Source organism: Periophthalmus magnuspinnatus, chromosome 21 (genome assembly GCF_009829125.3).
Source record: "Periophthalmus magnuspinnatus isolate fPerMag1 chromosome 21, fPerMag1.2.pri, whole genome shotgun sequence".
In the NCBI taxonomy this organism is placed as follows: Eukaryota; Metazoa; Chordata; class Actinopteri; order Gobiiformes; family Gobiidae; genus Periophthalmus; species Periophthalmus magnuspinnatus.
The window spans coordinates 28,288,543-28,315,845 of record NC_047146.1 but is presented as its reverse complement, the minus strand read 5'-3'; the positions used below and the strand labels follow the sequence as shown (position 1 = coordinate 28,315,845).

Here is a 27,303-nt window from a genome sequence, read left to right as displayed (position 1 = left end):
GTGAAAATATGGCATTCTGCTATTCTTGTACTTGTGTAATCCCTCAGTCGTCTGATCCATAGTAAAAGCCAAAAGTAAAATCTGTCAACTGGACAAAAACTTGTAGGAGTGAAGACAATTCGATGCTTATCCAAGCTGCTTCTTCAGTCAGGATACCAATACCCATACCCATTAAGAATGAATATGCTAAGGATGACTCAGCACACACTAAGTATGGCACAGTGCCCCTTTATCCCATCAGATAACAATAACAATCATATTTAAGCAATCGTTCAGAAATGTGATAACACTTTCCCATATCCCTTAATGTCTTGATTGAACCACAATTTTATGCAGAAATATAACTTTATATCCTTGTTTTGAAGATCACAATGCCAGTTTCATATTATTTTCTATCAACTCATTTTGCAAGCACATTGAAAGACTGAATTTAGCCTAATGTATACAAAAACACCTTGAAGTGAACTTGCATATCCCTTTCATTTCCATAGAGACATGATAATTAATTCCCTCCTTTTTGTGCATTCACCAAGATCAAACAAAGACAGGCAGGAGAACATTACAGTTGTCCCTCACTATAATGCAGTTCACCTTTCGATATTTTAGTGCAATTTTGCATGCTTTTTTGCAGCGTATGATTGCATGATATGCATTGTGTTCTGCATCTTGATTGGCTAAGGGACTGTAGACCATTGTCAATCATTCTTCTCCGTGCCGTGTCTCCTGTACAGTATAGAATGGATTCAGCCAAATTTACATAAATGTTCGATCGCTAGTAGTGTGACTCGGAAGTGCTGTATGTTTGCCAGTTTTCTCTCCAACAAAACCCACAATGAAACATTTTGCACCAACAAAGGCACCTGCAGTATTTCTAAAAGCTGTCATTTTTATTTACAGTATAAGAAAGCTTTTATATTTTTATTTCTCAAACAAATGTTTGGGCCTGAAAACAGGTCTTGATCTCTCGTTTCATTCTATAATACTGTACATATTTTTTAAAATCTGCAAAGATTTGAACGAGTGTTTAAACAAGAGAAAAATGTTAATGCCTGTCTGAGAAAAGTGTATAAAATTTACAGCCTTAAAACATATATAATAATTGTAAAAAATAAAGATGACTACTTTTGGATTTTGTCTATTGCGGATTATTTTTAGAATGTAATCCAAGCGATAAACAAGGGAACACTATAAAACTTTCTCTAACTGTATTTGCTACTGTAATTTAGGCTCTGCATTTCTACTGCGCCAGAGTCTGAAAATATTTCCTCCTGAAACCCAAATATGTTACTCATTTTCAGTAACATATTTGGGTTTCAGGAAATAAAGGTCGGTAAGTAGGTAGGTAGGTAAAAAAAAAAAAAAAAATCCATAAAATCCAGAGCTTCCAAATATGTGCATGCAGTTTAAACAGTGCATATTATAACAGGTAATTTATTTGGTTTTAGATATGATCATTTGAACAGCACCTGGTAAACTCATTGTTAGCATCACAACTTCCTGTCCAATTCTGGCTCTATGAGAGTTTTGCTGAGTCGTGCTAAAATTATTAAATAACTTAAAATAAGCTAGTGGACAGTCAATTGAAGGTGCATGCCTCTGGCAAAATGTTAAGGACTAAACAAATGAGGTGGAAATGTCAGTGGAAGACTCTTCTGTGTTTAGAAAGGGAGGTGTTTGTGTCTCAGTGCTAACACTAATTTTGAGGCATGAGAAATGTAAAAAAAAAAAAAACACAGCAAACTGAAATAATCTACATATATAAACAATCAGATAGTCTTTACATTAATCAGTTTTCATTTTAATAGGTTGTTTATTTTATGATTTAATAAAAGTTAGCATTAGCGTTGAGTCACAGTGAGTTAGCTACCATGCTGCAGTGCAAAGGGCATATTTAGTATAATATATGTCCTTTAAGCAATAATACATTACAGCAAAAGCAAATATCTGAAAAGGACAATATATACTAGCATTTTGTTAGTAGTATATAAGGTTCTTTGTCTCTTTCTGACAAACCAAGCATATTTTACAGTATGCTACTACATGTCTATAGACCCTCCTCCTTCTCTCTCTACCTTCCTCTCTCTCTCCCTACCTCTCTCTCTCTTTTATATTTCTCTTTTACACACTAAACTGCCCCTCTCTATGACAAAACAGTCCTGATTTGCATACAGCAGACAGCTCTGAGACAGGTGGCTGCTGCTAATGTTCTGTAGAACAAGACTTAATGTCGTGTTCAGTCTGATGGAGGAGACCAGAGCAACGCTAACTAAATTACATTGCGCATACATGAGCTAGAACACTGGCACTATTCTATACTTACACATACTGTACATTCTATATCATGAAACCAGGAGTAAAATTTGGTATAATGGAAATTATGAGACCATGTCAAAATGTACCATGGGTTTCAGAATGATGAGAAATTAAGAGCTTTACCATAGCGATTAACAATTTAAAACAAATATCTTTTGAATGGGAAAATGTCTTCAAAATGTTGCATATAACATATATAATGCACTGTATAATGTAACCTGAGGGAGGTGATAGAGCTTTGCCTGAAATGTTCCAGTATAGCATTAAAAGTTGCTATCTGCATAGACAAGATACTGACACTACCAGGTACCAGAAATTACAGGTACAGATCATAGACTGTATATGTATATAAATGGACGCTACCTCCTAGCTGCCACATTCTAAATAGGAATTGAGCACTTACAGCACCATAAACACTGGCTCCAATTCACTTTCTATTGAAAAACTGCAATTTCCACTGTCAGGTTCATCATTCTGGTCTTAAAATATTCGTATTAATTCGCGGTACATGATCCTGGTGTTTTTATTTGGCTATTTTGTCTGTAAATCAAGATAGGGGCATTAATAATATACCTATGAGGTGTCTTCTTTCCCTGAGGTCGCTCCTGCTAGCGCTACCAACAGATTTTACAGTGTTGAGACAAGTCACATATTTAAATATTCAGACACAATAACAAACTGAGAAATAGAAGCATATCTTAAGTTGTATTAATGTAAAGGACAAATAATTATTCAAAAATAAAAAAAAATAAAAAATCCAGAATGATCTTGGAACTTCTCACATGAATCTCCCATTTCTCCTTTACTCTGCTGAGCTGTCCATGTACAGTGCAGTCAGCCATAACCTGGAGGATTTCAATAGGCACCAAGGTCATAAAACCAAGCGCACCCTCTCTCCCTTCTTACATACCCACAAACATGCACCTGCAGTTATCAAACGCACCTCCAGCTCTGTACGTGTGTGTCTGGGCCTCTGGGGGAGCTACAGAGCTAAGCCAGCACTACTGTCAAAACCATCATGCACTTATCAGACTGCCCCAGGCCAATGAGGGCCAGTGGAGAAGAGTAGTTTGTTATTTATATATATATATATATATATATATATATATATATATATATATATATATATATATATATATATATATATATATATATATATATATATATATATATATATATATATATATATATATAAACAAACTACTCTTCTATATATATATATGAGAGGGAGAGGAGCAAAAGGGGCTTTCTGATGGATAAAGCAGCCTTTCCTGGCTTATAAAAAGACAGACAGATGTGTAAAGGCTAAGTGGAGGTGAAGAGGAGAGGGCAGGGGTTACTAACAGAGGGAGAAGTGATCAGAAACACGAAGAAGAGGATCAAGAGAGAAGGACCTCTTAAAGAGGTGGAGACATGATGTACAGAAGGAGAGGGGCTTTACAGTCAAAAATTTTTACACTGACCGTACTTAAGTTTATTATATAAACATTTTCTATTTTAATAATTTGTGTTAAATTAACCTATATATTTTAAATAGATCATCATAATAAAATCTTAATTTCTTGAATCAACATAAAGTAATTAAATGAAAAACGGTGATGTTGCATATTTCAATAGTGTCAACTGCAAAATAAAGTTTACATTTACACATTGTTGATTGTTGGCGTGGTGTTTTTTTGTTAAAATTTTACATGCACAAAGTTGGCATTTTAAGATTTCTGTGTCTATAAGAAACAGACTTGATACTCAGTACCGATTCTGTTGATAATAAATAAATAAATAAATAATTTTAAAAAATACTTTCTGTAGTCAGTGGAATGTGATTTTCAACATTAAATCGTGGCATTTTCTTTTATATTACCATGTGGCCTTATATCTGTGTAATCACTCAGTTGTCTAGGTAGGTTCCATAGTGATTCATGGGCGTACGTTGCCTATGTGATCTTAGACTTGTTCTGATACAGCTCAAGATCATTCTAAGGCAATTCAGGAAAGGTAGAAATGAACCTTTCCTGAATGTGATTTCAGTGTTCAAATGAGTGTTTAGTTTTGATACTAGGTTTAGTATTGATTAGTGTGTTTTCAATTTTTACAGTGTTATGGAATCCTACTATAATCAGTTTAATTTGTGTTTTTCAATATAGTTCCACAAAGTTTTCCTCATGATGTAAGCGTTAGTACTAAGATTTAACCAGTCATTTAGAAATCAAAATACGTACATAAATGGCTCAGTAGACATTTAACATAAAGTAGCTCTCATTGTCAAAATGAAGCCTGTTTTGTGAAGGGAAAGAACAAACCAGAAGTGATCCGACACCTCACTTGAACAGAAAAACAGTCTGAAATCTTTGCATCATTTTACTGGCTCAGCTGGAGAGTGCCGTCAGCCATGGAAACCACGTATCCTCTGCTAATTAGTTAAAAATGCACCAAAGCAGGTCAACAAAAAAATCTTAAATTTTTGCTGTATTGTATGACTTTCAATGCAGAGAAGACCTGTGAAATAATTACTACAACCACTCACTGTTCTCAATATATGAAACTCATTACTCATGTACGAATCCAAAACAATTTATTCATTAAAACCTAACCAGTTTGTGTTTCCTTATGTATGTTTGGTTTGAACAGTAAGCAACTTCATATCTGGATATCTCCCATAATCCCTTTTACTGTATTCATTTATTTTTTTATTTTTTTAATAAAAGTTTATCTTATCTTAAATCGTTATATTACACAAAATTGACTCTTGTGAGCTTTTAGGCATGTTATAATGTTGTTACTTCCTCAAAAACATACCTGGAGCTGTGTTTTGTTTCATTCACAAATGTTTGAATAATGTTGCATCTCCAAAGCTCAAAACACTCTGTTCCACCTAGTAATGCAATGAAGTGGTACTTTTCAAGTTAACTGCTACCTTTTACCTTTTGTTCAGTGGATATTGGCAACTCCAGGGCTGAAATGATTATTATTATTCTAGTGAAAGTGTATGGGGTTTAAAAACACAGTGTAACACACATGACACATGACACATTTATATGTAATTCATGCATCACTCCCACATTCATGGATGACATACAAAACCACTTCAGACATGTTTTTGACGATGGAACAGTATTGTAACATGGAAGAAAGCTCAAAAAAGTTGATTTGGCAAAATACTTCCTCTTTAAACATGTGTGTAGATATTTATACTCACTGTCGGAGGCCTGAGTGAGGTCAAGCCTGCTCCCATGGGTGCTGTGGGTGCCATGTCCCGATGAGGTGCCGCTGTTGGCCGTGTGCAGAGACCAGCTGACCCCAGACTGTGGATCTGCTGACCACCCACACAGACTAGACTCAAAATCACACACGGCCGATAAGGAAGGAGTGGTGGCTGTGAGGAGAGAGAGATGTGGTTAGTGTAAAAGGTGTACATTTTGACCCTCTAAGGCTTCAGTAGTTTGCAGTAACATCCCACCGCAGGGGGTTCTACATGTATGTCTACCATAGTGACACAATGCACACACTAGTAAACACAGCCAAAGACGTGTGACTTGTGACTGTGATGTTATTTGAAAGGGACTTGTTTAGTTAAACTAAGCTAACTAAATCAATTCTTTATGGTCAGATTGTGTTAAAGCATAGACCAAAGTCTAACTTGAGTAACATAGCTTCAGACAAAGCAGTGCCTACAGTTAGCATCACAGCATCGTGTTTTTTATAGGTTTGGACAGTTAAAAAATCTTTTATCTTGACTGAGTTTTTGACCCATTTAGTTTTAGTTATTAAACGATTTAAGGTATGTCTAGTTTAAGGTATATATGCACGATGCTTATCTTTTCTGTTGATAACTATAATATTCCACAGTATGGCATGAGACCTTATCTTACACATTACACTGTATCTTGGGTATCTTCCATGAAAGGTGTTTTTATTTCTCAAACCCCCCCCCCCCAAAAAAAAAAAACCCTGCATTCTGGCTCACCTCTCCGCAGATCTTTAAGATATTAATAAGTTTGAATGCCAATCTGTGGAATACTCCATATAAACAGGACAGACTTTTCACCAGAAAAGTTACATAAAGCACCTTTACGTAACCTTTTAATAGCTGTTTACTATAGCTACGAACCTTATAGTAATATAATATAATATAAAATTGAATTGGTACAATGTTTGAGTCATAGTACCGGTAATAAAGTATTTTTTTCTAATGCAATTGTTGGATATCTTGGCTTTAATACTTTTAAATAAAAAAAATAAAAAAAATTGTCATCATATACTGTATATATGGACATAATGAGTTTGTATAATGATAATGATTAGCAAAAGCATGACCTAAATGTCCCAAATGCATCTTAAAGCAGAAAATGATCCTTTCCAAAGTGTTACTAGAACGCCAAGTGAATTCTAATCCAATTGAACATTTGGCTGAACTAAAAACCTGGGCGTTTGACTCAACTTATCCATAGAGAGATGGACCCATGGGCAGGATTCAAAAGCCTTCTAAAAAGACCACCAGCGCTTTGAGAATACGATACAAGAAATTAAGCTGGAGGAACTTCAAACTAAACGTTGATTTGTGAGGGATTTGTTCAAACTTCATGGGCTAAACTATTTACAAAGAGACAAATAAAACAGGAGCGGATCAAATTGTCTATAGAAAAGAATTGGGATCTAACTAGAGCGATTAGAGCTTTTAAATGAACTACAACTGAAGACATTGGCTCTAAGTAAATCTACTACTATCAGTAAATGCCATTTTTGTTTCTATGGGTGCCAAGAGAGACCAAAATAGTGGCAGTGAAGATGCATATGATAAAACAATGTTCAGGCCTGATACGCAATTACTATGTCCTTAAAAGGCTACTGTAGAGCCTCATAGCTCTCTATTATAGAGAGGAAGTGATTGGAATAGATTATATTATATTGGTTTTAAAGATACACACTGTCACCTACTGTTCTGTTATTGCTTTGCCTGGAATATTCCACAATATAGACTTCTCCATCTAAAGTTACTGGTCATATCTGTGGAGAGTATATTTCTTTCTTTCTTTTTTAAATTTTTTTTTTATTTGTATTTTTTTTACCAATTAAAGCACATGTATGGATAAATGCTAAGTCCAATGGTATACTATGGAAGATTGCAGGCAATGCAATGGCATCTCCATGGTAGCGAACCGAGCCAGAAAACCTACATTGTGTACCTTTAGTTGTAGCCTCTGGGATAGATGTAGGGCTGTTAAAAACATCGAAAATTAAATACTAATTCATACCAAAACTAGTATCGAAATTAGATACTCATTTGAGCCAGTAGCAATGCTAAAAAAGTCACCTTCATGGGACTGAAATGAACCTGAAAGAGTTGGAAGCTATTGTGATATCAGAATCTGTATTGAATATTAAGTCTATTTCATTGTATTGAAATCAAGTTTGAAACATTATTATTGTGACAACACTAGATAAATGTAGTGGTTATATTTTCAATCTGCTTGTATGTGTGTGTTAAAGTATGTGCATGTATATAATTATGTGTGTGAAGGTGAACTGGTCCTCTGGCATCAGGAGCTGATTTTCACTATTCTTCTTCTTGTGGGACTGAGGATTCAAATTGAGCTCAAAGCCAAAGAAAACTCCACGTGACATCATTGGCCAGACCTTAGAGTAGTGCAGTGTTTCTCAAATTGTGGTATGCGGGCCCTCTGCAGTTTGAGTGTTTGTTTTATTTAAATACCTATTCAGGTTTTTGTCCTTCTTTTGGTTAATCATTATTTAAAATGACCTTATTGCTGTTAGCGTAATAATTTACTGGAGGAAATATAACTGAGTCCAACCCAGATTTATTTTCAATTTCCAAGTTTTAATTACCTTGAAAAAAATAAAAAAATAAAAAAATTTCATGAAACTGATTTGTTAATATAGATCTTGTACCCAATCAGATCCAACAAAACATAACAAAAATATAAATCAGATTAATATTCTGAATTTCAATCATTTTCACCCATGGTAGGAATTTATTTATGTATTTATATTACAGTATAGGGACAGACACAAACAGTGTGATAGTTTGAATAGGGGTAACATACCTGGTCTCATGGCTGGGGTGGTCTTCTCCACTTTGGGTAGGGTGGGGGTTGCTATGTCAGGGACAGTGGTACTCTCTGGAAAGAAGGAAAAACAACAGGGTCAAATGTAATACAGAAAATGAATGAGATACTTGGCGTTGCACTGGTAATATTCAAAACATGGCATTAAAATGCTACAATATAGTGAAAATAATAGATGTTTATTTATTTTCCTTTTAAACTGAAAAAGGCCAATGGTTATAACTCTGACAAAAGATCTTGTGTTGTTTATATAAGAGTGGTCAATATAATTTGTCTAAGTAAAAACAATATTGTAGTACGTTCATAAAAAATACATGTTTATTTGGGTCCAACATGAGAAAACAGAAACCACTTTCTCAAAACTAAACCAACACATTACATATTACATTCCAAACACAATGGAAATGTATACACACAATTCCCTAATCTGTCAAATATAGTTGGGCCCCATGACTTGGAAAATATTTTGCTTACAAGTTTGAGCGAGTAAGATGAGATGAACTAAAAACAATGTGGTCAACTAATGCCTTATAATGTAATATTTTACCATGACCCAAATAGTGAAAAAAAACATTGAGTAAACTAAGCCTATATTAGGGGGAGTAGCACATAGAGTAGCAATATATATATATATATATATATATATATATATATATATATATATATATATATATATATATATATATATATATATATATATATATATATATATATATATATATATATATGCCAGTGCAGGTCTCTCAGGGTTGTGATAAGCACTTCTAAACTCATTGCTGTGAGTAATGAGGATGCTTGGAAAGCATAAGGTAAGTGAAGAATACATTTGGACTGATTTTCATGTTTTTAAGAAGGTTAAAAATCAGGTGGACTACAGTGCCTTTAAATACATTTACTTGAGTGACTTTTTAATAAAACTCTATATCCCTGAGTAGTTTTACTTTACTCGTAAATGACACTAATTATGTGAATGGTCTTCAGATACTCTTTTGCCCTGATTTAAAGGTATTAAAACAACTGTCCAAGTTTACTATTTTTTATTTGCTAGTATTTGAATTAGTGTGCAGCCAGTTATGTGTAGGATAGTAAAAATAAATTAATTAATTAATTAACATCTCATACTATTGCATAGACCTCCATTTAAAAAAACAAAACAAACTATCTATATATAAACAGGCCTCCTATGGCTCGTCCTAACCTCACATATAAAGCAGACACACGTGTTTCAGCTTTATTCAGTACATGCCATGTCACCACACACTTAATCAGTCTTTGAAGTTTTCCTGCTAACTTTCTGCTGTTTGCTCCTCTGTTTTCATTATATCCTCCTCTCTTCATCCCGTCTTTTTTCCTGTCATTTGTCACAATAAATCTGAACGGCTTCAGTTCTGCCTTGCAAAACCACATTCAACACCACAAGAATGCCCTTCAATATATGCACTTTAGCACACTGCACTGCAAAAAATTCCAGAACACCAATACACATTTCCTCGTATGCTAGTTTCAATGAATGTTTTAAAACATTTATTTCCATTTATGTTCCAGTTCAGCAAGGAAATATATACACACGTGGACAAAATTGTTGGTTCCCTTCGGTTAATGAAAGAAAAACTCACAATGGTCACAGAAATAACTTGAATCTGACAAAAGTAATAATAAATAAAAAAAAAATCTATGAAATTTAACCATTGAAAGTCAGACATTGGTTTCAACCATGATTCCAAAGAATTATATAAAAAAAATAAATACACAGGCTTGGACAAAAATTATGGTCCCCATAGAAAAGACTGAAAATAATGTGACCAAAGGGACATGTTAATCCAAGGTGTGTCCACTATTTAGCATCACAGGTGTCTACAGTCTTGTAATCAGTGAGTGGGCCTATATATATTGCTACAGGCAGTCACTGTGCTGTTTGGTGACATGGTGTCCACACTCAACATGGACCAGAGGAAGCAAAGTGTAAGAATACACCATCTGTCGTTGTTTGAGCCAAAGTGGACTTAATGGGAGACAACCAAGGAGGACATCATTGTTGAAAACAAATCATAAAAAAGCCAGATTGGAATTTGCCAAACTACATGTTGAAAAGCCACAAAGCTTCTGTGAGAATGTCCTATGGACAGATGAGACAAAAATGCAACTTTTTGCCAAGGCACATCAGCTCTATGTTCACAGATGAAAAAATGAAACATATCGAGAAAAGAACACTGTCCCTGCAGTGAAACATGGAGGAGGCTCTGTTATGGGGCTGCTTTGTATCTGGTACAGGATGTCTTGAATTTGTGCAGGCTACAATGAAATCTCAAGACTATCAAGGGATTCTAGAGAGAAATGTGCTGGCCAGTGTCAGAAAGCTTGGTCAGTCGCAGGTCATGGGTCTTGCAACAGGACAATGATCCAAAACACACAGCTAAAAACACCCAAGAATGGCTAAGAGGAAAACATTGGACTATTCTAAAGTGGCCTTCTATGAGCCCTGACCTAAATCCTACTGAAACATGCTGTCTGGAAAAGTCACCCTTCAAACCTGAGAGAACTGGAGCAGTTTGCTCATGAGGAGTGGGCCACAATACCTGCAGAGAGTTGCAGAAGTCTCATTGACAGTTACAGGAATCGTTTGATTGCAGTGATTGCCTCAAAAGGTTGTGCAACAAAATATTAAGTTAAGGGTACCATCATTTTTGTCCAGGCCTGTTTCATGAGTTAATTTTTTAAATAATTCTGTTGAAGCATGGTTGAAAAGCAATGTCTGACTTTCATTGGTTAAATTTCATATGATTTTAATTTTTTATTTTTGTCACATTCAAGTTATTTCTGTGACCATTGTGAGTTTTTCTTTCATTAATCGATGGGTACCCACAATTTTGTCCACATGTGTATACTGAAATCAGTAAACATATCTTGAACCTAAAAGGTAGACTTACTGAATAAATGTGAACTACTTGATTAAATGAAGAGACTATTCTTTATTTGGGCCATAAAATGTATTGCAATTTAACTAAATAAATAAATACATACATACATACATAAATAATAATAATCACAATTAAAAATGACAAACTTTAGGTATTATGGGTAGATTTTAGTTAATATGTTAGTATAGACTAACCACTCCCCATTCATACACCAAAATACTGCTTGTTTCCATGGAAATGTAACTGCATTGCTTGGAATATTCCACAGTATGGCAATAAACATGAGGATAAGCACAGACACTAAGTATTGTTACAGGTCAGAGCTGTAGAGAAACCAAGACAAGAACGCATGATAGATAAATTCAATGCATACTGTGGAACAGGTTGCACAATAACATCTCCATGGAAACCAGTAGGTTTATTCTGAATTCAAACCATTTCAACGCAACTTAAGATGTCATTTTTTTACAGTGCTCAGTGCTTCAGTTAGCTTCACTACAGCAACGGTTCTCTTTTCCATAACTCTCGTCCCGTTGCCATGGTTTTAGAAGCTGTATTTTGGTTTTCATTTGTATTTGTCTACTGCATCCCTGCATAATTTGCTTTCCGGGATCTTTCTGTTATTTTATGTCAGGTCCAAACAGCAGCTCAGTAAATCGTTTGTGTATGGGGCTATGGTGATTTACTGCTAATGTGTTCTGTCTCGATGTTTTCATGACTCACACCGTTGATGATATTTAACCTATAGCCTCTTCACTAATGGCCAAAAGTTTGGAGAAAGAGTGATTTCAACTCTGTCGGCAACTTCATCTCTGTCTGTGCGTGTGGGTAAATAGAAGATTAACATTACAGAAGCATTATGTATTTGGTGTATGTTTGCTAAAATTTTTAGTGAAGAGGTGCAGATTGCTTGGACAAGGTTTTTTTTTTAGATTTTTCTATAGAATAGATGTATAAACTTTTTTTATTACTACCTTTTTTAAGGCATTGTATTATGTGTCCTTTGTTTTTTTATATAGATTTTCTAATGTGTTATTATTATTATTATTGTTATTATTATTATTATTATTATTATTATTATTATTATTATTATTATTATTATTATTATTATTATTATTATTTCATGTATTTATTTATTTTTTGTTGTTGTTATTGTATGTATTATGTTGTTCAGGTGATACTTTTCTTTATTTATACATTTTTGTTGCCAGTTTTTGGGGATAATGTTATCTTTTCAATAGATAATTTGCCCTGTTTTTTACTTCTTTTTTTTTAATTTATTTTTATTTTTTTTAAGATGTTAATTTACATTTGGAAACAATCAATAAAATTGAAATTATATTTTTTAAGGGAGTAAGCAAGCAAGTCACTATAATGTTTGCAACATTTCCCTTTAAAGTTACCATCTGTAATCAGACTGTGTGATCTGCCCAGGTTGTATTCTGCTGTCTGCTGTCTGATAGCGTGCCCGCTTTAGTCTGACAGAAGAAGACAAGAGAGCACAGGTGAGTTTGAACACAGGCCAGGTGAGGGAAGGGGAAAAGGTGAAAAAAACTCAAATATACTTGCAGATGGTAGCTTTAAACCACCTGGAAAAATTTAACACAATGATTTCCTTTTTTATTTCCAAGAAATGTCAAAAATTTGTGAAATACCTTCAAAGTGTCTGCTTCTTATTCATCAACATTCCCTTTTAGAAAATATGACTGAAAACAGACTAGTAAGATTTTCTTTCATTTCATTCCCAAAAGCATCAGACGTGTGAATTCGCCTTCAACATTTCTGCTTCTTATTGATCAACATTGCCTATTAAAATACAAGACTGGACAAAAAGATTGTGAAGAAGTAAGATTATTCTTCAGTCTATGAACAAAGACCATTTAACACGATAATTTCCCTTTTTATTCTCTAAAAAGAAAAAAATGCTTAAAAAAATATTGAGACGAAGCAGTAAGATTTCTTTTTTAAATCATCTATTCATATGTTTCCGCTTCCTGTTAGGACTTGAACATTCAAGAACATGCACTTGAGCACCCACCCCCGGCCTGGCTCCAGGGTAGTGCCCCAGTGACACTGACCCGGGTGACGTAACTGGTCTTAATGTCATGCTCATAAAGGGCTTCTGATCTGCTCTCAGCCTGACCCATCACCTAGGACCTGTTTGCCATGGGTGACCCTGGGGGCATGTAGCTCCCAACACCTAGCTCCCAGTATCATTTGGGCACTAAAATTCCTTCACCAAGTAAAGGTGGCAGTTCAAGGAGGGACTTTTTTTATTTTCCAAATAATAATAAATTTCTCACCTTTCCCAAAAACGTCAAAATGTTTGGAAACAACCTCCAGTTCCTCTGTTATTGATCACCATTTTTGCAAGTTATAAGTATTTAATCTGTAGGTTTTACGGCTCGTGCGCAGGAAGTCCTCGTGCATGAAAACAGTACTGACTGTCTCCAGTATCAGTCAGGTCTCCAAGCATAGGAGCAGATTTTTCACATGGTTATGCCTTTAAGCACAGCAGTCCATCCCAGTCATTTGGCCAAGGGCAATCCCCACTGCAGACATGGACCAGTGAAGTCACATGTTGGGTTTCCATGCTTTTGGGGACATTACATTGACTTTTCTGGTGACTGACACTAACCTTAAGACCTAACCTAAAGACTAGACCAACACTAGATCAGGACTAAATCAGGACAAGAAAAACACTAAATCGGGACTCAACCCGGGAAGGTCTGCTGACTGCTTGTCTTCATAAAGATGTTCGATGATATGCATTAAACATATCTATTTTGTACTTCTTCAGTTGTAGGAATTTATTACAAATGAAATACTTGGCCCTATATCCTGTCAACTGCATCATTGCTTTACATTTTAGGCCATCAAGTTATGTGTTTAAGTGTAAAATACACCACAGCAATTCTGAAATGATTTTTACTCTTAACTTACTAAGAATAATGGAATAAAATGTGTTTCCACAAACATATACAGAAACAACACTGAAATTTGTAAAGCAATTTTCAAAGTTGATTTCTTTATCAAAGTCTGGGGGCCCATCTGCAGTTCCTCTGAGGTCAGGAAGCTGCAGACCACACTTTGAGAACCATCGCTGCATTGCCCATGTCTTATTGGAAATGGTTGTCACTGGTCATTATTTAGGCTGACAAAGTTAGATTTATGCACAGAGCTTTCTCCATAATTGAGGGACATTTTTGCCTGTGCTGAGTGCAGAATCAGCAGGTTTACGAGTCGGCTCTGTTCTAGTTCTTATTGAGAGGAGACAAGTGTACTACCTCACTGCTTAGGTTACTGCTTAAAGTGCATATGCAGGTTAGACTACCCACTTAGTTTTCACTTCTTTTACTGTTTGGGAAGTTTAGAATTTTACTTTGTGTTTGGACAGAAAATAGTGGTCTAGTAACAAGCAGCCATTAATATGAACTGGCACATAAATTGTCCCTGCATTTTGGGTGGACTTTTGTGTATTGATGAGGAATTCCTTTTTAAAAAACACAATGCTACAGTTTACATACTTTACCTCACAAACTGAACAAGTATATTTATCATAGGTACTATCCTAAACACAGTAATACATAGAAAAACATCAAAATCTGCTATATTAATACATTTTTTATAGATTTTTAGTCAAAAGCAAAACTTTATCGTCAAATCATGAATATCTGTAGTATGTGCAGTTGGAGTTATAGGCTAAAATGTAAGGAGAAGAGGTAGGTTTTTAGTGTAGGCTTAAACTGTGATAAAGACTGAGAGGATCTGACAGGCAAATGAATGAATGAATAAAATTGGAACCTTTGGAACTACCACCTGTAGTTAATGGACAAACATTTAACCCAAAGCACCACTACCACCAACATAAGAACAAATCTCTACAATATTGAATTCATTACTGTATCTGTAATTCTTTGGGATATCATTTGGTTAATATTCTGGCTTACATGCATGTCAACATTTAATTAATTGGAAACTCAAATTAGAATTTTTTAAGTAAAATTCCAACAGATTAACTAATGATTAACCCACATCAAATATTTATCTTTGTAAGCAGCTGGCGTTTTGCGGTTTTAATCATTTTAGTGACCTTTACAGTAGCTTCAGAAGCAGAGATGGGGGGTGTGGCACAGTGGGTAGGAGACTCTATTTGATGAAACGCCTGGTTAATGCAATGGCATACAGTTATATAGTATAGGACCCATGTGTGGTCACTAATTGGGAGAGAGGGAGAGGAAGGGAGAGAAGGCAAGAAAGAGAGAGAGAGGGGGGGGGGGGGGGGTAATTGCGTTGGTAAAGGGCACCAAATGAAAACAGCTTAATGTCATCAGCTGGGAGCTACTTATCCAATAGTTATACTGTGGTGACTGTGCAGTGGTGAGAAGGTTTGGGTTATATAATGGTCCTACATACAGTAAGAGAAGAAAGATAGGAGAAAAAGTGCTTCTTAAATTTTGTTTGGAATTTTGACCTGGTTTAGTCCTGGTTTAGTTGTCTAGCAAATCCAGAGATCTGCAATGTTTTCTTGTTCCCCTGTGATATTTTTCCTGTTTCTTTTTTTCCACATAAGCAACCATAATTGTTTTGATACCGATGGACGATGCGTGTCCCTGATAATGCTAATTCACCTGTCAGTCATGTGTCTCTGAAATTGGGGAGATTCACTTGTGACCAGACTCACATCTTTGTAAAATATTAAAGTAGTATATATTCTGGATCCCAGGCAAGTGGTTTATCCCCAGTTAAGTCTGGGTATAGCTCTGGTTCTGTTTTGGCTCAAGGTTTAGACTAGGGGTGTGTTCACATTTAGATAAACAAAATCCAGAATTCTGAAAAGTCCAAACACTCACAGTGTAATTAAAGTAATTGTGCAAAAGAACAATGATTCAAAACATTTTGGAAGAAAAGTTAAGTTTATTTTGTCATTTCATTGCTGTGTGCACAGTTGGTGTTAAATAAGTTGACTGCTTTGAAGTTAAAAAAAAAAAAAAGTTTGTATTGATTGTAAAAGAAGGATCTACAAATTGAAGCCTTGGATCTGTGTTCAGAAACTACTGGCAGTGAATCACTCATTAGTCCAATGAACACATGGATAAGTCATTTCGAAGGTTTGAGCAATGATGGACTGTAAAATTTAACAAAATGAAAAAGAAAAAAACAACAACATACCATACAATTTATTTGGAACCATTTAATAATCATAGCATCAAATTTAGTTTAAAGAGAAAAAAAACCAAAACAAAAAAACGTAGGAAATTAGATATATCTGTTTGGAAAAGGAATCCCTCTATGTCATCAGCACAAAAATTCCATCCAAAATTAAGGGGCAATGTACATGCAAAGAACATGGTTTTCTGATAAATGTAAGTAAATAAAGGTTTCGCTGTAAGTGAGCATGGGTGTGCTTCCGCCTCCATCGACTTTGAGTCCAATTCACTTCCATTACAACAAAAAAAAAAAAAAAAAAAAAAAAAAAATGTTGCCCCTATAACTGCTAGCCTCGATGAGCTTCATTTGCCTGGAGCCAAATGTGATGGGTGATGTCGCACTCCCTTAGCCCACTTCTTTATACAGTCAATAGTCTAGCTACAGACACTCACAATCCCACATTTTATGAGTGTAGGCCTAACACTTCACTCAGAAGTGTACAGTATACTGTACAGCTAATATTTGCTTAGACTCCTCCTCCTGTGCCTTCCGATGTTTACAGCTGGAGATGACTTTATTAAGAGTGGCTTCCTCTCTGCCATCCCCATATTTATACAGATGCAATAGCTCACTGTTTGTTTTATCTACACTGCCTTTGTCACCTTTTGAATAAACTAAAAAAACTTCATCATAATTGTTTTGATAAGTTTTGTGTTCTTTAAAAAAAAAAAAAAAAAGGAAAAGAAAAAAAGGCTATAGATCACCAGCAAGACGTACAAATCCATACTTTTAAAAATTTAATTCAACCAGCCAAAAATGCTTAGCTTAGCATATGATTTATCTAGCTTTTAAAATTCTTATTGTAATCAGGATGTGTGTGGTTTGCATGTTCGTTGTTAGCTTTAACATCTCAACAAAACTCCTCTCTGGTCTCTGGGAGTTATGAAAAGTGCTTATAAACTCATCACGATGAATAATTAGTATGCTCTAAATTCATAAAATAAATGAGGATTAACTTTGGACCACTGCAAACCGTTTAAAATGAACTAGTTCTATCTTTCACATTTTTCAAGGCCTGATTTTAATAAAAATCAGGGCTTAAATTTAGTCAGTAGCATGAGTTATATTGCTTTCAAGTTTTTGCTGTTTGTTTTTAGCTTTTTGTCAAAACTTTTGCTCTAGTTGGTTAGGGAATTACCAAGCAATGAGAGAATACCAGATCATATCATCACTAATGTTATCGGGTCAAACTACAATTGTATTCTTATTTTTTGACCTGCTGGCATTATTGCGTGAAATGGGGGTAAAGAGTGGTGTGAGACATATTGTCAGAGCTGGTAATTGATCTAGCATATGTGCTGAGTCTGAACCCCTAGGCCATAGTACAGCAACAGTAGATTATCTTGATAGCAGTTGCCCCGATGGTCGTGGGTGTAACTACTATGAGGCTCTGATCATCTGGACTGAAGCTTGAGTACACATGTGAAAGACATCAGTGAGTTTGGGCCTAGGATAACAGACACTCCTCTCTCTCTCCCCTTTTCTCTTTCTATCTCTACTGTTTCTCTTTCCTCTCTCCCTCTCTCCTCTGTTTCTCTCTAGCTCTTCTCCCCCTCTACAAACTCGCTTTCTCTCCTCTGTCACTCCCTCTTAGTCTTTCCACTCTTTCTCCACCTCTCCCATCTCCCTCCCTACCCCTCCCCTTCTCCCCAGTCCTTATCTTCCCCCACCCTCCTGTCTTATCTTTCCTCCCCCCTACCCTCTTTCTCTCTCTATAATCTCACTTTCTCTCCTTTTTGTCTTTCTTCTCCCTCCCTCTCTCCCCCTCTGTCTCTTTACTCTTGTCCATCTTTTCCTCATTCATGCTCTCTCTTTCTCTACCTCTCTCCTTTCCACTTCCTCTCTTCTTCCATTCCCCTCTTTATCTTCCTGTCCCCCTCTCCTCTTTGCTTTCATTCTCTCTTCTCCCCTCTCTAATCTTTCTTTCTCTCCTCTTTCACTTCCCTTTTATCTCTCCACCCTTTCTCCACCTCTCCTTCTCTCCATTTCCTATCTTCTCCCATTTCCCTCTCTTCTTTATGTGTCTCATTCCAATTCTTCTCTTGTCTTTCCTTCTCTTTTCTTGTTTTACAGTCTTGTTTTCTTTCCTTTTCACCCATCTCTCCACCCTTTTTTCATCTTTCTCTCTCTTCTCTCAAATACCCTCTCTACCATCCTCACCTCCCCTCCATGCATCCTCCTCTTTTCCCCCTCTTTCCCTGTTACCCCGAACTTCCCTTCTCTCTCCTTCTCTCCTCCTCCCTCTACTCTTTCTCTCTCATCCCTCTCTCTTTCTTTCTGTCTCCTTTTCGTCTCTGCCTCCTCTCTCCTTCCATATATCCCTACCTCCCTCTATCTCCTCTTTCTCGCTTTCTCCCCCACATCCCTCCCAAACCTTGACCATAGGAACCCATTTAAATGCTTTAGACCAGGGGTGCCCAAACCTTTTTCACCAAGGGCCACATCTTGAAAAATATTCGACACGGAGGGCCGCAGTGGTCAATGCAGTGGATAATTCAGATGGTGCATTTAACATAGTTTTGACGTCATACTTTAAATAAGGCTTGAAATATTAACATTTGGTCTGTTTGACAATGCAATGTGATGTTATTTAGGTTATACTGGTAGGATTATTCAAATTTGCCGTAAAAAGTACTGAATATTATCAATTGGACCAGTTTCCCTGTAGGTTTGAGGGCCAAAAAAAATTGGTCTAAGGGCCGCATTTGGCCCCCGGGCCATAGTTTGGACACCCCTGCTTTAGACTCAGGTCCCACTGCATAGAGCAGTAGAAGTAGTTAAAACATATGCATTTCATTGAACTACAGTTAAAGCAGGAGGAACTGAGGTGAGCTCATTTTACGGATTGGACACATACGCTTTTATTATAGGAAATACTGGATTGGAAATACATTTATTCCTTATTTTGTATTCTGCTTTTCAGGTGCCATGATCATAACATTTTTAGTTTTCTCAAGTTTGATTGAGTGCAATATTTAATACAGTGCAATATTTAATACAATGCAACATGTCTGACTGAGTGCAATATTTAATACAGTGCAATATTTAATGTAGTGCAATATTTAACATAGTGCAATATTTATCACAGTGCAATAGCTAATACAGTGCAATACTTGATCAAATGCAGTATGTGACTCTACAGTGTTTACTTGTAAATTTTGTTTGAGAGTTGTAGTCTGGGGTGTTTTAATGTCTGGCACTAGTTATTTTAGTTATACTGTGTTGTAAGTGCCCCATGTCTGTCTGCATTGGAGGGTTGTTTTTAATCTCGCTGTGCATGTGTATGGTGTTGTACATGTGTATAGTGACAATAAATGCATTCTATTCTATTTATTTATTTATTTATGTTACTATTTTGCCGAGGACAAAGAGTATCACAAAACCCAAAATAAACCTTAAGCGGACCAGGACTAAGCCAGGACCATATATACAAATTTGAAGCCGAGTTCTATATTTGGAATTCTGACTGCACGTATCAGAGCAACCAAAGAGTCAATTCAGAGTGAGGTTGTTGAAGGTAAAACCTCTTCCTGCCTGCACTACTGGTTTAGCAGGATGTGGGCACTTAGCGACACTATCAATCAAACCTGCTGCTAACTTGGACCAATGTTAGCACCTAGTCTGTTATTAATGTTCATGTCTTGATTTACAGAAACAATATTGAAATAAAAATACCAGAATGATGTAGAGCAGGTTAATATGAAAACTTTAAGACCAAAATAACAAACTTGACAGCAGCAGTTAAGGAAAGAAAGGCAACAGTTTTTCAATAGAAAGTGAAATGGAGATAGAGTTGATGGAGCAGGAAGCGCACCCATGCTCATTTCCTATTTGTAATGCAACGTTAGCTATGTCCATTTATATATACAGTGTATGATACAGGTAGAGGTTGAAGACAATGGTAGCAAGTTTTAGTGTCCAAACAAGAATTTGAAAAAAAGATCTTTATTAATCTCTACAGGTGGATATAGGCAAGGCAAGTTTATTTGTATAGCACAATTTTTACACAAACTAATTCAAACTGCTTTATAGAATAAGAAGGACATTAAAATCACACAATCAAAACATAAATAATTATAAATAATCATCATAAAACTACCATTAAAACAGAAGAGTGCAGAATAAAAACCTTTCAGTTGTATGCACAGCTTAGCAGAACTGTTTTGAGCCTGGATTTACACATTGTCAAAGTAGAGGCCTGTTTTACATCTTCAGGACTGTTCCAGGTTTAGCTGCATAAAACTGAAACGCTAATTCCCCATGTTTAGTCCTGACTCTGGGCACCAACAGGAGGCCTGTCCCTGAAGTTCTCAGAGTGCCAGATGGTTCATATGGCACTAACATGTCGGAGATGTACTTTGGTGCTAGGCCATGGAGAGACTTGTACTCAAGCAGAGCTGCTATTTTCTGAGCTACAGGAAGCCAGTGCAGAGACCTGAGCACAGGACTAATGTGCTCGTACTTCCTGGTTCTAGTCAGGACTCGAGCAGCAGTGTTCTGGATGTACTGCATCTGTCTGCAACTTGTACTGCAACTGCTCGTTTGGAGAGGCCAGTGAGCAGGCCTTTACAGTAGTCTAACCTACTGGAGACAAATGCATGGGTAAGTCTCTCTAAGTCTGGTTTTGACAGTATACCTTTGATTTTTGCAATGTTTTTAGGTGGTAAAATCTGTAGATGATACTTATTTGATGTGGCTGTTAAAGATCAAGTCTGAGTCCATTATTACCCCTAGATTTCTAGCCTGATTTGAAGGTTTTAGAAAGAGAGACTGGAGGTGACTGTTGACACTTTCTCTATGTTCTCTGTGGGCCAAAGATGATATCTTCAATCTTGTCTGAGTTTAGCTAGAAAAAGTTGTTTTGCATCCACACACTGATCTGTTGGATGCAGTGGCAGAGTGAATCCACTGGTCCATATCCACCTGCTGCTAGTAAGACATAGATCTGAGTGCCATCTGCATAATTGTAGTACATATTATTGCTGCGTATTAACTGGCCTAATGGCAGCATGTAAAGGTTGAGCAACAGAGGTCCCAGGATTCTCCTATGGAAGGGGATCCCCTGATCCACAGTGTCAAAGGCAGCACTCAGATCTAACAGGATCAAGACTGAGAATTTGCCTGCATCAGTGTTCAAGTGGATTTGTCACCTTAATAAGAGCAGTCTCAGTGCTGTGGTGGGGTTTAAAACCTGACTGGAAAACATCAAAGGAGTTGTTCATTTGGAGAAAGTTAATAAGCTGTTGGTAAGCAACTTTTTCAAAGACTTTGCCTAGAAATGGCAGATTAGAATTTGGTCAGTAATTGTTTAATATCGTGGCATTATGATTGCTCTTCTTTAGGAGAGGCTTGATAACCGTGGTTTTCAAAGCTCTTGGGAATGTTCCAGATTGAAGTTGAAGTGCAAGTGAGTGGTGATAGCAAACTGTTGAGCACTGACTTGTGGGCTGCTTACCACTGGATGTCACAGGGAGCATCCGGTGAAGTCCTTATTCAGATTCTAAAACAAATATCTGTGCTTGTAGCTCATTAATTTGTTGTTGATAGTTCCGACAGCATTCACAGAAAGAATTCTTTTGGTTTCTTCCCCCGGACATGTTGCTGGCTCGTCAGAAATTTTGTTAAAAAATGTAAAAAATGATTTACTTAAAAGAAAAATCATAACTAAACAAATCTTCCAGCACAGGAAGAGGTAAATAATTAAAAAGAAAGTAAAGAAGGATGCAGCAGGAGCAAACAAGATTTGCCTCTGCACTCTTCAGAAGCAGGAAGCAGAGCTTTAAGAGCAATTATTGTTCCTATACTACCCTTTTGCTGGTGAAATAATTCTGGCCCTATTCAGCAGTAGTTAAATATAAATAATAATAATAATAATAATGCATTTTATTTGTTAGGCGCCTTTCAAGGCTCTCAAGGTCGCCGTACATACATACGTACACAATTGAAACAATGTAAAATGATTAAAAATACATTTAAAAACAAATATAGATTAAAGCAAATATAGATTAAAAGACAGAGCAGTTATGGTCAGAGTGGTCAGGGTGAAAGCGCACAAACAAGTTATCTTCAAATTCATACGAGTATTACGACAATTTGAAAACTACTGCAAGATAATAAAGCAAAAGCCATCTTGATCCAGTGGAGTCTGCCAATTTCCATGGGCAATCATTTTAACACCTTTTCACACAACATGAGTTATTTACGATTTATAACAAAACAACCAAAACTGATTTATACTTTTGGTGACATCTTCCCACACTTCAACCTTCATATTTCTCAATCGCAGCAAGAATCCAATCTTTATTTACACAACTGTGAGTGCTCACCCTAGTTTTAAATCCTAACAGGTGGCAGTCTGTGAGGTGTACTGTTCACAGATGTCCAGATTGCTCAGTAAAAACGAGACCAAAGACACAATAGAAGTAGCTTCACGGACACCAAATTATATGTTTTTACTAGAGCTAGCGACAATGATTATTTCTACAATAAAACTCTGGCTTTTGTTTCTGTTTTGGGCAGCAGGCATAACAATGAGATACTAAACTACATTATTGTTTTGGCCCTAAAAACCCCAATGTGTAATTTTGGATTGCTTCATCATGACTGGGTGCAAAGATTGAGAGGGAATTGCAGCAGGTCAGTGAACCTCATTGTTAAATATGAAAACAATTCCAAATGCTGAAATAGAAAAGCTATTTGTGCTGTACAGTTACAGACAAAAATCATTGCTGACTGGCTAAAAATGAAGCTTGGTTTAAAAAGTTAAAGTTTTAAGACAAAACACCCAATGAAATGTATTAAAAACCAATCAAAAACTAGTATCAAACCTTGATACTCATTTGAGCAGGTACCAATACTGAAAAAGTTCCATTCACAAGACAGAAATGAACCTTTCCTGAATAGCTTTAGAATGATGAGCTGTATCAGAACAAGTCTAAGACCACATAGAACATCCCCATGGAGCACATTGAAACCTAGGAATTACACACATGGTAATATAAAATAAATTACAGTTATTTAATACCAAAAATAAATGTCTCTTTATATATATATATATATATATATATATATATATATATATATATATATATATATATATATATATATATATATATATATATATATATATATATATATATAATATATTTATTATATATTTGGGCTTTTTGCCTTTTTTTTTCTTTGTATAAACTGTGTCCTTTTTATTGTTATATGTTATGAGTGCTAAAAATAAATAATGTAATAGTCACAAATAACGGCAAAGTGCCTGTGATAAAGCCTATAATTATTTCATTTCATCATTATTGTCATTATTCAGGAAGTTGGATTTACATTTAGTCTGTCTGACTGCGTCTTTCTTTTTCTGCAAAGGCTCTTTAGACAAGATCTTCGCCATTGGCGATGAAGTGACATCCATATCTCAAGATGCTGCTGAAGATGCTGAAGCTGGTAATGCCTGGTGATAATAACTTATTACTTAGTAATTTATCAGAGTGCACACATTAGTAATTTATTAATATAAATAAATACAATATGAAGTTGGGTTCCAGGGCGGAGCCCTCTGTCAGGGGGGTCTTCAACTCCCACCTCCGGGAGAGCTTCTCCCTGATCCCGGGGGAGGTTGGAGACATGGACTCCGAGTGGGCCATGTTCTCCACCTCTATTGTCGATGCGGCTGCTCGTAGCTGTGGTCGTAAGGTCTGTGGTGCTTGTCGCGGCGGCAATCCCCAAACCCGGTGGTGGACACCGGAAGTAAGGGATGCCGTCAAGCTGAAGAAGGAGTCCTATCGAGCCTTGGTGGCTCGTGGGACTCCTGAGGCAGCTGATGAGTACTGGCGGGCCAAGCGTGCCGCGGCTCGGGCAGTCACAGAGGCAAAAACTCGGGGTTGGGAGGAGTTCGGGGAGGCCATGGAGGAGGACTATCGGACGGCCTCAAAGAGATTCTGGCAAACCGTCCGATGCCTCAGGAGGGGGAAGCAGTGCTTCACCAACACTGTTTACAGTGAGGGTGGAGAGCTGCTGACCTCGACTGGGGATGTTGTCGGGCGGTGGAAGGAATACTTTGAGGATCTCCTCAATCCCACTGTCACGTCTTCCGAGGAGGAAGCAGAAACAGGGGACCCAGACGCGGACTCGTCCATCACCCTGGCTGAAGTCACTGAGGTGGTTGGCAAGCTCCTCGGTGGCAAGCCTCCGGGGGTGGACGAGATCCGTCCTGAGTACCTCAAGTCTCTGGATGTTGTGGGGCTGTCTTGGCTGACACGTCTCTGCAACATCGCGTGGCGGTCGGGGACAGTACCTGTGGAATGGCAGACCGGGGTGGTGGTCCCTCTGTATAAGAAGGGGGACCGGAGGGTGTGTTCCAATTACAGGGGAATCACAATCCTCAGCCTTCCCGGTAAGGTCTATTCCAGGGTACCGGAGAGGAGAATCCGACCGATAGTCGAACCTCGGATTCAGGAGGAGCAGTGTGGTTTTCGTCCTGGTCGTGGAACACTGGACCAGCTCTATACTCTCCATCGGGTCCTCGAGGGCTCATGGGAGTATGCCCAACCAGTCCACATGTGTTTTGTGGATCTGGAGAAGGTATTCGACCGTGTCCCTCGTGGTGTCCTTTGGGGGGTGCTCTGGGAGTATGGGGTCCGAGGCTCTTTGCTAAGGGCTGTCCGGTCCCTGTATGACCGGAGCAGGAGCTGTGTTCGCATTGCCGGCAGTAAGTCAGACCTGTTCCCGGTGCATGTTGGACTCTGCCAGGGCTGCCCTTTGTCACCGGTTCTGTTCATTATATTTATGGACAGAATTTCTAGGCGCAGCCAGGGGCCGGAGGGGGTCTGGTTTGGGAACCACAGGATTTCATCTCTGCTGTTTGCAGATGATGTTGTCCTGATGGCTTCTTCGAGCCAGGACCTGCAGCAGGCACTGGGGCGGTTTGCAGCCGAGTGTGAAGCGGCTGGGATGAGAATCAGCTCCTCCAAATCTGAGGCCATGGTTCTTGACCGGGAAAAGGTGGTTTGCTCTCTCGGGGTGGGTGGTGAGTCTCTGCCCCAAGTGGAGGAGTTCAAGTATCTCGGGGTCTTGTTCACGAGTGAGGGAAGGATGGAGCGGGAGATTGACAGGCGGATCGGTGCAGCGTCTGCAGTGATGCGGTCGCTGTATCGGTCCGTTGTGGTGAAGAAGGAGCTGAGCCCAAAGGCGAAGCTCTCGATTTACCAGTCAATCTACGTTCCTACCCTCACCTATGGTCATGAGCTCTGGGTAATGACCGAAAGGACAAGGTCGCGGATACAAGCGGCTGAAATGGGCTTCCTCCGCAGAGTGGCTGGGCGCACCCTTAGGGATAGGGTGAGGAGCTCGGTCACATGGGAGGAGCTCGGAGTAGAGCCGCTGCTCCTACACGTTGAGAGGAACCAGTTGAGGTGGCTCGGGCATCTGCTCAGGATGCCTCCTGGACGCCTCCCTAGGGAGGTGTTCTGGGCATGTCCCACCGGGAGGAGGCCCCGGGGAAGACCCAGGACACGCTGGAGGGACTATGTCTCTCGGCTGGCCTGGGAACGCCTTGGGGTCCCACCGGAGGAGCTGGAGGATGTGTCCGGGGTGAGGGAAGTCTGGGAGTCCCTGCTTAGACTGCTGCCCCCGCGACCCGGCCCCGGATAAGTGGAAGAAAATGGATGGATGGATGGAAATACAATATGGTATTCAACACATAGCCTTAATGTATTTTTTTGTGATGTCAACACAGTTTGACTCAATTTTATAGCCAATATTGTATTAAATTATCTATACTAATCTATCAACAATTGACTGACTTCAGTCACTTACTCTTGGCAGTTTTATCATATCAAACATAAATATAAAGGATAAATATATAAAGGAAAAAGTATATTTAGTGGGTCTTATGTCGCAACTGATTTAGTCTAAACAGCTGTTTTTTGTAAAAAATATCTATATAGCTTTTACAACCTGTACGTATATTCTCACTTTAGCCAGTAGAGCCACATTATAATGCACCACCTATTTTGATAGCGGCACTGTGTCTGACTTAAGATTCTTGATGTCTATGGTGTGTTATTTATACAGCCTGAAATCTGTAAAGATCTGTGCAGTATCAAGATGCAATGAGGGACTTGTGTTGCTGATATTGTGAGGGCCCCCAAGGCTAGGGCCGGCCCTGAGAAAATGGATGGATGGATAGTTCAAGCTGCAACTGCTACAACTACTACAACTACCCCTACTACTACTACTACTACTACTACTACTACTACTACTACTACTACTACTACTACTACTACTTTTTCTAGTGATTTCACTTGTTTTATTATGATATGCATTAGCTGTAGCCTAAGGGCCAGCTAATCTTCCTGTCATCCATTAAAAATAAATAAATAAAAATACTACTAGGACTACTATGACTACAGCTACTATTCCTACTACTAGTACTATTAATAATAATGTTATTGTTTACTTCAGCTACCACTATATCAATTGCTAATATACTGCATGTGCTAATACTGCCCTACAGGGAACTGTTCATATTTTGCTGCTGCCACTACTACAACTAGTCACTACCACATCTGCTCTTTTAATATTTGTTATTGTGATAAACAGACCTATCAATCTTTTATGTTGATATTTTATTCATTCACTTGTTTTTTTAAAAGTGGAAAAACCTCACAGGGAGTACCCTTTTGTGAGTCAGAGGTACTTTAAGAAATGCACTATACCTTTGTTGTGTGGGTGTTTGTGTACTTTAGTGTACTATTGTGTACTAGTAGGTCTAC

At 37.6% G+C, this 27,303-nt stretch overlaps 1 protein-coding gene across 1 annotated transcript in view; it reads right to left on the bottom strand.

Annotated features, from left to right (window-relative positions):
- Positions 1-27,303, bottom strand: part of LOC117389682 (neuropilin-2-like) — a 174,885-nt gene that overhangs the window by 33,213 nt on the left and 114,369 nt on the right. Inside the window, exons 12-13 of the mRNA XM_033987394.2 lie at positions 8,376-8,450; positions 5,510-5,686 (exon numbers count right to left, since the gene is read on the bottom strand). Of these exons, the coding sequence (XP_033843285.1) occupies positions 5,510-5,686; positions 8,376-8,450 (252 nt within the window). The remainder of the gene's footprint in view (positions 1-5,509; positions 5,687-8,375; positions 8,451-27,303) is intronic.